The 11,077-nt window shown below is 31.7% G+C and overlaps 1 protein-coding gene across 1 annotated transcript in view; it reads right to left on the bottom strand.

Moving 5' to 3' along the window:
• Positions 1-1,700: 1,700 nt before the first annotated feature.
• LOC101500347 (copper-transporting ATPase PAA2, chloroplastic) overlaps positions 1,701-11,077 on the bottom strand; it is a 13,058-nt gene continuing 3,681 nt past the window's right edge. Inside the window, exons 8-18 of the mRNA XM_073368489.1 lie at positions 11,065-11,077; positions 10,856-10,924; positions 9,886-9,995; positions 9,438-9,543; positions 8,893-8,959; positions 8,299-8,378; positions 4,831-5,282; positions 3,884-4,058; positions 2,994-3,125; positions 2,343-2,493; positions 1,701-2,148 (exon numbers count right to left, since the gene is read on the bottom strand). The exon at positions 11,065-11,077 is cut by the window's right edge and continues 2 nt beyond it. Coding sequence (XP_073224590.1) covers positions 2,054-2,148; positions 2,343-2,493; positions 2,994-3,125; positions 3,884-4,058; positions 4,831-5,282; positions 8,299-8,378; positions 8,893-8,959; positions 9,438-9,543; positions 9,886-9,995; positions 10,856-10,924; positions 11,065-11,077 — 1,450 coding nt within the window. The 3' untranslated portion in view covers positions 1,701-2,053. The remainder of the gene's footprint in view (positions 2,149-2,342; positions 2,494-2,993; positions 3,126-3,883; positions 4,059-4,830; positions 5,283-8,298; positions 8,379-8,892; positions 8,960-9,437; positions 9,544-9,885; positions 9,996-10,855; positions 10,925-11,064) is intronic.

Raw genomic sequence — 11,077 nt, 5'->3', positions numbered from 1 at the left:
GGGACAATTAACATCAACTTTTTTTTTTTATATATAAATTAACGTCAATTATTTATTACGATATCTATCTATTATTCGTTTTATTAACTTCAGCAGGTAACCAAGCCAAATCCCTGTCAGGGACCCAAACCTTGGAGCCCTTTCGTAAACTCATAGTGAATGAACGAAGAGAGAAGAATGATTCAAAACTGAAACCCTAAGCTTTGTAGAGAGAGAGAGAGAGAGAGAGAGAGGACAAAATGGAATAGAGAGAGAGTTAGAGAGAGAAATGGAGTGAGTGTTACGACGGGATTGAAGTGAAATTTGGGTTCCCGCCCTAACGGTACAGTACAGACTATGAGTCAAAAAATGGCGAAACTGCAAAATATTATTTATATCGTATTCGACACGTCACCACCGTACCCACTCTCTTTCAATATGTTCACCTTCTCTTTACGCCTTCACCGTACCCACTTTTGTTTTTTGGGAACCCTAACGGGACAATTAACATCAACTTTTTTTTTTTATATATAAATTAACGTCAATTATTTATTACGATATCTATCTATTATTCGTTTTATTTTACCATTTCAATAAAATAATTATTATTATTATTTTGTTATAGATATTTTATAATTTTATTTATAAATTAATTCTTTTAATTTTATTGACTCTAAATTATACGACTTTCAATAAATTGTACGACTTATAATTTATACTTTTTTATCAATTTTAAAACATAAATAAATATTTGTTAGCAAAAAAATATACACCATAATTTAGTATTAGCTTTTTCGAAAATCTAAGTTAATTCAATTGCTTATAATAATAATGATGCAATTGTTTAAGATTAGCAGTGGTGACTCAAACCTTTGGTTTATGTCATGGGTGGACAAATAGTTGCTTTTGTGACATGGTGTAGTGTGTGCATATATAAGACAATGACATTTGTATTGAAGATTTTTGGATAAATAGTGCATTATTTTATACTTAATTGTCACCAAATTTAGTTTATTTGATTAATCAACAGTTTGTAGTTATATACGAAGATATTCGTGATATGTGAGTTTAATATAAATCTATTATTCGTATGTATTACATAGATAGTTTTTGTTGGTTGTTAGTTTCCTCCATGTTCCATTTGGCTCATTTTAGTTGGAGTTTAATTTGGTGTTTGAAGATTTGGCTAATATCCATTTATTTCTTCTGCAGTTTGCTTCACCTATCTATTGCTTTTCACTTCATCTTAAAAGACAAAAGCGTTATTGACTTCAAATCTATGTCCTGATTGTGATTTTTAGGTTGAGGATATCCTCCACCATTTTGGTAAGCTATGAGAGTCAAAGAGACATGGTTTTGACGGTGTCCAAATTCAGTGATTCATCTCCCTCCTAATATTTTATAGATAAAATATTGGTTGCATTTGTCAATTGTTGATTAAAGTGTCACTATTACAATCATCTTTAGAGTATTTGATGCTCAAAACACAAGTGTGTTTATTATTCCATCAAGTATTCTAAATAATGGATGTATTTGTGCAAGTAGTAGTCTAATTGAATAATATTCTCTCAACTTTTGAATCTGATTTTGTCCTGTTACTTTCCTGTTTAGTTCATTTCCATCATTCTCCTAACGAGGTTGTTGATCTTAACGTAGATGATGGTGTTTTCACCCATTCAAGCTAATGGTTAAACAACAAAAATTGTATTAGACAACAAAAATAAAACAATTGTATTAGATTTTAACCAATTTGTATTGTTTTTTCAAACTTATTTTTTAAGAGAGAAAATTAATTCATCCTTCTGTTACAATATTAATTACTAATTACAAAAGAAGAAAATGAACAGTAATTAAGAGTATTTATAGAAAAAAGTAAGTAGGGACATAAGGAAATGGATTCCCTCGTGTGTTTTTTTTCTCTCTCTACAAATTACACCCTTAATCAATCTCTCTATATTTTCCTCAAATTCCAAATCACTCTCCTCTTTATATTCCAAGGGTCAAGATCTCACACATTATCTCCTCGTATTTTTCAACATGAGAAGATCTTACTCCCGGGCAAAGTAGTATGTCACTAGAGCGAGCTTTTTCTGGACGTTTGAGACCCATGAAGCTTTAGAAGCAATGAATTGCTAACCACAAAAATGGAGCTCATAGCCATTAGTCCTCCTGTGATTACATAAATATCAAAGGTGACAAACAGAAAATACCATTTTTTCCGCTAATGTTGAATGTTACATTCGAAAACACAATACTGTATGTGCAGAAAATATACAAAGATAAATCGCAAGTACAATATAAAAATAGGGACTTATATGCCTTTCTGTTATATGAAAAGAAACGGGCGGTACGTTGGCGCTCACCTGAAAGTGAAGGTGTCATAGCAAAGTCAAATTGGGGAAGTAACACACCAGCAGCAATAGGAATGGCAATAACATTGTAAGCTACTGCCCAAGACAAATTTTGGTAAACTTTTGCCATTGTTGTCTGTGCTAGGTCTATGGCATCAATAACCTATACTTAAGAATGTCAGGAAACAAGAGGATGGAAAACCATAGGATGGCTGATGTTCCAAATATGTAAGTATCAAGAGAATCATATCCAGCTTATTATCAACCATTGTTAATAAATCTAAGGTGGATATTAGAAGTAAATCATAACAGATCATGAATTTGATGAAACAACAATCATTTATTTCACACTTTAAAGTTGCCAAATTTAAGAGAACCACAAAGGTTTAGGTAAACGTACCATACTATAAACAAAAATATGGTAAAACAATATAAAAGAAAAATATCTTATAGCTTAAGAAATATCTTATAGCTTCCTTAATTTGGAAAAGAAAAATAAGTCCTCCCCTCCCTTCCCCTTCAAAACCCATTTCCCCAAACACACTCTTAGAGTTACCACAGGTGACAAAAATTTTGGGTAGTCAAAATTTCACCTTGTCACCCATTTACCATCAGAATGACATAAAAGCAAATTAATGAATCCCAGACATCATAATGACATACCTGTGAAATTTTGTTGCCCAGAAGTATAATGGATGCTGCATCTGAGGCAGCATTCTCTTGAGCTTCATTCTGCAGAGCGATCCCAACATCAGCTGCAGCCAAAGAGGGTGCATCATTTATCCCATCACCTACCTTATAGAAGGAGAAAAGAAAATTGTCTTAGTAAACTACCATATTTTATTCAATATTCATTGCTAGATGCATGCTAGTAAAAAGTGTGATGCTTATAAGTGTGCAACTGCTCCGTTGTCATGCTATTCAATTAAAGGCAAGCACAAATATCATAACAACATAAAAAATAAAAAATAAAAAAATAAATCCAATAATTTAGTGTAACAGATACATGCAGTATCTAAAGACCAGACTTGCTATCACTTTAAGGTAGTGTTAGACATATGGACAGCATGGAATGGGACAATCTGTTTTGTTCTATGTGGTTCCACTTTAATCAGTGAAACCAAAATGTCAGACTTTTTTAATGAATGTTGGTCCAAGTGAAGAAGAGCTAGGTTCCCCTTAAATAAAGTCTTGAGCTTGAGTATTGTGAATGAAAAAAATAAGCATGGAAATATCTTTTTCACTCTTGTGGGTCCACCCAGCGCAGCTTTGATTAACCGGGGGGGTCATATATGACTTACAGATACCAATGGTCTAGACCAACAAAAACACTAAATTACATCATGGACATTTATGGTCTAGACCAACAAAAACACTAAATTACATCATGGACATTTATATGTTCTACTTTGTCTTGTTCTAACCGTCTACTAAACCCGACCCTAGGACCTTTTATCATATCACCATACTCTACTTAGCTAGAGGGTGTTACAGAAAGTTTCTTTTGTTTAGTGGAGGAGGGGGCAGTTTACTAGGTATAACTGTCATCATACCATCGCAACATGATGTCCAGCAGCTTTCAGAGCTGAAATAAATGCAGACTTCTGCTGTGGAGACAATGATGCTTTGACAAAATCTTTTTCAATTCCAACTGTCTCTGCTATCGTTGCAACTGCCTCTTCCCTGTCTCCTGATAAGAGGAACGTTTTAATCCCTTTCTTCTTAAGCCTTGCAATAAAGACAACAAAGTCAGCCAGAAATTGCAACCACCAAGCAGTAGAAAACAACAGAACATACTTGATATTTTCAAGTACTTCAAATCTATGCAATATGAAATTCAGCACAAAGTGTAGATTTGAATGGTCAAACTTTAGCAAATAGTCCTAAATCGTAAAGGGAAATGACACTGGCAAGTACAGACCGTTTAATACAATATCCATGTCATAAGGAGAAATGTAAAACAATTTTGTTAGGTAGCCTTGTTCAACTAAAAGATGTCCATAAACTTGTTACAAATCAATATGATGTTGCAAATGGTAAACTCAACATGAAGCAGTAAAACTTTCAAAACTTTCTCCTAGAGTATTAGACAGTCAGAAAAAACCGCATGCGCACATAAAAAGAGGGTAAGTACAAAAAATTTATTAATATAAATCTTTCCAGTTTATGAATAATTAGCAGTTAATTAAGTCCAGGAGTAGTTACCCACTAACCATATATTGAACATCATTAACCAATAATCAGTTGGGTGGTTCCAAGATAGTAGAAATATTTTTATCAGGTTTTTTCATACAATGTTGTCAGAAACTAACAAATGGATAAGAAAAGGGTGCATCATTAGCTTTGAGGTTGAAGTGAAGGCTAGTACAAAAATATGCACTGCCCCTCTTTCTGAAAAGTGAACCGACTTCACATATGGCCAGAAAGAAGAAACAATGGCGTTACTTGCCTAAAATGAGTTGTAATATTCTGAGGAGTACCATAAAAAAAATATAAGTACCTCGTTACAGTAGATTCAGCATCTTCACGCACAATGTCAGATATGGCAATAGCACCAATGATGCCTTCTCCTTCACGTCCAACATAGACAACAGTTTTTGAATACTTTGAAGATGATGTATTTGATGAACGATTCATCAAAGTACGTTCCAGATTCATCAAATCAGATGAGTTCATTCTTGTCACGAAACGTTCATTGACCCAATGCAATGACCCAATTGCAACCAAACGGCCGCTTACTTCTGCCAAAGTTCCAAAACCTGGTTCAACTATCTGCCCTTTTGTGAGTGGAAGGACCAACTCTAATGACTCAGCTTTATTAATAATAGCTTTTGCTATTGGATGAGATGCAGTTTTCTCCACTGCCGCAGCAATCTGAAGAATTTCCGACTCTCCATAATGAATAGAGCTTATGGCAGAAACAACTGGTTTTCCTCTGGTGAGGGTTCCTGTCTGAAAGTTCAGTGTTACAAAATCTTCTTCCTTTTTGTTTTTGAGATAAATGTTAGTTAATGTTCAAAGTTGGAAGAGAATACAGACTAATTTTTCATAATTAATATTATTCATTTATTACGTATACTATATGCTATATATTAAATTGTACTGTAGGATCTCATTAACTGACTTCATATAAATAATAGCAAACCTGAGAGGCGAGTTACTGAATTACATACTTACATTTCATCTCTTAAATTCTGAATGTTATCAATTGTCATTGGTTCTAAGTCTTAGCATACTACACAACTCCAAACAATTCTTAAAAAATATTTTGGATAAATACAATTGTTGAATTACAAGTAATTAGCATGTTGAACATAAACTCCAATTTGTAGAAATTTTAAACAAAAATAAACATGGATTACATATTTTCGTTATCTGTTTATAATTTATTAAAATAAGCTTCCAACTATTTTGTTGCCATATGAGCATTCTATTTGTCACATACTTCTATTTTTGCCACATCATGAATATTCCTAGGTTCACACTAGAATCACTTCCTCCCTCTCTCCCTCTTATTATCATTCCTCTCAATTTATGTCAATCAATTACATTTATGAGTAATATTTTAGGATGTCAATCCTCTTTTCACATTCATTCACAATTATTTCAGTGTAATGATTTCATACTTTGAAAATTCAATTAGTCATAAAGAGAATTCAACTATTTGTCGCCAATGCTCCTTGTCCAACCATTTGTATTCTCTCGTAATTAGTATAAATCAGTTGAGGCAAGCACAACAAACCAATACAATGTTGACTACGGTTTAAAATTTGTGGTCGCAATCACGCTACATCACAATTTAAAACCATGACTCGGAAGGAACTAAATGACCGAGTTTTCTCTGCCTCAAATCAAACTACAATGAAGAGTTGAAGATAAGCACAAGACTAAGAGGATTAGAGTTAAGGGAGAATTATTATTTTAATTTTTAAGGTAGACTTTCTAGTTTACAATATATTTGTCACAAACAAATAATTGCATTCATCATTTACTAATAGACAATTACTATGTTACTTCCGATTTTTTTGTAGATTGGGATAATTTCCAATCCAATTACTTTCGAAATTGGGTTAGGTTTCACAGTGGATTTTAATGCAATCAACATTTTCCAATTTGACATTTGTTTCTGTCAATCAACCACATGCATTGTGGTTATAAGCTTTTTTCTATAATTGTGTTATAAGTTAACTTCAGTGGCATATTCCAACTTTATGCTTAACAATTTTTACAATGAAGCTATATCTAAATTAGTCGTTACCATTATTATATTATCCTTATAAAACTTAAATTAATCGAACAATATTGAAAACTGAAAACATTGAATGACTTTTTTACATGAAGTTGCATATTGTAGGTAAGCTTTTCTCATAAGTTCTCTATATAACATACGTAGTTAGCTTTTTTAGGTTGTGTAAATTTTAGTTACACATTTTTTTGTTTGAAAACTATTACTATTTCTCAAATCTCAATACATTTAACCATGCTAAAACTAAATTAAGTCAAATATAATGAAGATATGTATACCTTCAAGTACATAGATTCATATACACTTTTATACCTCAAAATTTACCATAAGGGTAAGCTACATATGTTTTACTCATAATAACATCTTTAAAAAAACCAAATAAGTTATAACATTTCATACTCATATAATTTTACAAATAATTTTTCATTTCTAATATTTTTAATAAAAATATCAAAAGAATTTTGCGAATAAAGAAATTAATAATTATAATATTATCATTTTATAAAATACAAATATATATTCTATTTGACAAAAGATACACAAATTTATTAAAAATTATCATAAAATACAATATATTAAAAATTATTAAAAAAAGTTAGTGAATAAAAGTTTACTATACATGTATTCTGAAAAATATGTTAACACTCAATTTTCATCAATTAAATTATTTCTTTGTAATTAAATGCTCATCCAATACGATTTTTTGTTTTAAAAATTCCTTATTATTATAGAAATTTGAATTTTAAAAAGTAAATGAAAAATAAAATATTGCATAAAATTAAATTAATTTTCAATAGAATTTTTTTGGTACATATCAACAAAACTACAATTCAAAAAACTTTTAAAATCAAATATGTAATATTGCACAAACAATTAATTAACATTTTTAAATACCTAAAACTATATTTAAAGTATATGTAAATTTTTAATAAAATAAATTTTAAATTCTTATGAAATATATCCAATAAACAGTTTCCTTTACAACAACTTCCTTGCTCGCAATTAAAACATTATGCTAATAGAACAAATAAATTCAAACTGCGCTAATATAATTCAACATTAGCATTTTTTTAAATAAAAATATTAAATCATATTTTTAACTTTTTACATCTATTTTTTTTTTTTTTGTATCTTACATTTTATAGTAACATTATGTGATAGAAAAATAAATTGACAAACAAAGTACAAAGAGAAAAACAACCATGTCGTGCAAACTTGACAAAAAGTTTTAAAACATTATATTAAATAATTGATAAACATGATTTTCACTCATTTTAATTTCTCTGATCAAATTTAATTATTCCAAATCAATAAATTAATATTATAAGATACATATATTTATAATGCAGAAAATATTATTTATAAAACTTACGAAATGATTTAATTAATGTCCACGCAGGCCCTAATCTAGTTTTATGTTCTTTGAAAAGCATCTAAATATTTAGTTTGAAAATATTTTGATGAAGCAATAAATCATCAAATATCGATGTAAAATTTGATAAGTGTAATATATAATACAAACTTTCAACAGTATTTTCTTTATGAAATTCATCCTACTAAATTGAAAAAATAGGTGTAAGATTGATTTTTATTATCATCTGTGCCAACGTATCCCGAGTCCTGGCTCTATTACAAGCACAAATACATGGCAGCATATATATGTTTGTGGTTGTGTATGAAGGGGAGAGAAAGACCGATAATAGTCTATGAACTTGAGTTTACCTTGTCTAGAGCGATATAATTTACACCGGCCAAGCGTTCTAGCACATCCCCTCCTCTAATAAGAAGTCCTTTTCTTGCCCCTGGTCATTGCAAAGACAGTTTATGCCTATTGTGTGAAATGTAAAAAAGGGATATAAGATACTAATAACATCAAACCAGGTTGCCAGACAGTTATACGGTGTATTTATACAAAATAGTCCACAAAATCAAGTGTAGAACTTATGCCTGATTATAATACAGCTACTTTTCAATTGCAGTAGTGGTTCTCTTGTATTAGGCAATATATATTTATAGAACCACGGACAACCAAGAAGGCTATAAAGTAAAAAGGAAGAACTAAAAAAGTGAAAGAAATAAACAATAAGAAAGTTAAGTGGAATATGAAATAAGAAAATATTACTTAGTGTCAATCAATTTTTCAAGGAAGGGAAAATTGGAAAACCCTAGTATTGGATAAAATGATTCAATATTTGAGTAATGAGCAGATTTTTCACCGTAAGAGCAGTGTGATACCTTTCACATATGTTTTCCTTGTTCAAGTAACTAAGTAACATTTTTCTAAGTTTACTTATACAGAAAGCATAAATAAAGTACCAAGTGAGGTGCCAACTAGGATTGCTGTTGGTGTGGCAAGACCCAATGCACAAGGACAAGAAACAACCTACAAAGAGGCAAACACTAGTTGTAAAAAATTTAACACAAAACTTAAGTACAAACACCAAAGTTCAGTTTTATCCTAGATGAACTTTCTTTTCTTCAGAAACAATGCAAACTTGACCTTCTATCATGCATTCATTTGTGACCCTAAGGTTCTATTCCTCTTTCATCTATGCTTTTTGTGAGTAGTAAAGTCAGTTTCAGATACATAACATTACAGACACTACCTTATAGCATCCTATCTAAGATTTTACTAATTTGAAAGTCCATATTGTTAGCTGTTTGTATTAACTCAAGATTTCTAAGATGAAGGGTATGCAAGGTTTTGTCAAGCATGCCCTGAGCAACAACAGAAGCTGAAATCCAGTAAAATAGGAGTGGTCAATGCCCAAGAAATAGGGAAGGAAGGACATGCAAGTAGTTTTATCACGAACTTGAATCACAAATTACAAGTCAGGGGACCCAAGTTTAGGATTACTAACCAAGACATCTACAGAGAGTTTTAAACTCAGAAGCAGAGGATCTCCTTCCGGGCCAGCAATATCATTGAGCAAAACATCAGGAAATATATGTGATCCAACAAAGTACCTAGAGACAAACACAAAAAGTTTGTTAAAGTTAATAGGCATGATGAACCAGCACGATGTTTGCTTTATTACTTGATTTTCTTTCATTGATTTTGAACAGTTTCCTTATTTCCTTTTCTTTATTTGGTTTTGGGGAAGATTTTATTTCTATAGTTCAAGAGTAATGATTAATAGGATCAATGTACAACTGTACACCTTTTCATTTGTAAGTTGATCAATGTACAAATATTGCTGTAAGATATGTCAGTTGGCGGATATATATTAACTATAAGAATTTGGGACCAACCGTGCAACTCATATCCAGATCAGCTAAAAGAATTTGAATAGAAATATAAGTACTTACCAAAATGCAAATGTTGCTGCTGACAGAGTCATTATGCTGAACACGAATGGCCCTGCTATTGAATCTGCGAGCCTTTGTACAGGCGCTTCACGCGATTGAGCATCCTCAACCTATATTTCACCAGATAAAGCTGTAATATTGGAGAAACTCTCATTACAAATGTTTGATTTTCATGTCTCAAGTTAATGAACTTATCAGCATTGCAATCTCAAAATATCAACAGAAACATCATCATCCTGAAAGATGTTGGTTCAGAATATAGAGACCAACATGATGACAATTAGAAAGTTTATTTGAATATCCTCCTCTAACAATGAATCAATGGGTATCCATAGTTAGGGAGAGCAAGAATGAAATACACTGATTTCTTTCTCAGGAATTCGAGAGACTGGTCCCTCCTCCAACCCAAAACTGACTGACCAATGAAGTGCATGTTTGAAATGACGCATCCAACCTCTGTTTCGAAAAGGATCCCCTTTGTTACTTATGTGTTGAACTTGAATGGCTATTGGTAATTTGGTATTCGCACTGCACCAGTTTGGAAGGGTGGCAAATGGCAACATGTTTCCAAAAATGCCCTCATCGCTCCCTCTGACTTCTCGGCTTCTATTTATAACAACCTAACTAGCTAACTAACTAATTACTCTGATAGCTTTAAAGGTCTGCTCTTAACTGACAAATCCTAACTAACTTGGGCTAACTTGATTTCTTGGTCCCATCCTTATTTCGCTTGTTGCTAACTTTCCTAATTTGCGGTTGGTCGCTAACACATCCCAGGATGCATGATATTGAAATTAAATGAAGAAAAGCAACTGCATAATAAATTTAGCACTGCATTGTCCTATAAAACAACAACAATTTGGGATGCAAGAAATTACATTCATAACTGGGAAAGAACATGGAAAAACTATATTATCTCATTAACACTATAGTCTCACCACTGAGCCATTACATAAGATGTCATACTAACCATGCGTACAATCTTGGATATCATTGTGTTCGAGCCAGTCGAAGAAGATTCAATCCTTAAAGGGCCATCCTAAAATACAAATTTGTCGGTGAACGAAATAAATTAATGATTGCCCTCTCAATCAAATGGACAAAATCAAAATCTCAGATGTACCCCACCTGTAAATTTAGTAAGACAGCATAAAATTCAATATTAATTTAAAGCCTTACCCAATTTATAGTT

This window comes from Cicer arietinum, chromosome 5 (genome assembly GCF_000331145.2).
Source record: "Cicer arietinum cultivar CDC Frontier isolate Library 1 chromosome 5, Cicar.CDCFrontier_v2.0, whole genome shotgun sequence".
Classification (NCBI taxonomy): domain Eukaryota; kingdom Viridiplantae; phylum Streptophyta; class Magnoliopsida; order Fabales; family Fabaceae; genus Cicer; species Cicer arietinum.
The sequence above is the reverse complement of the archived record's forward strand: the minus strand, read 5'-3'. Positions and strand labels throughout refer to the sequence as shown.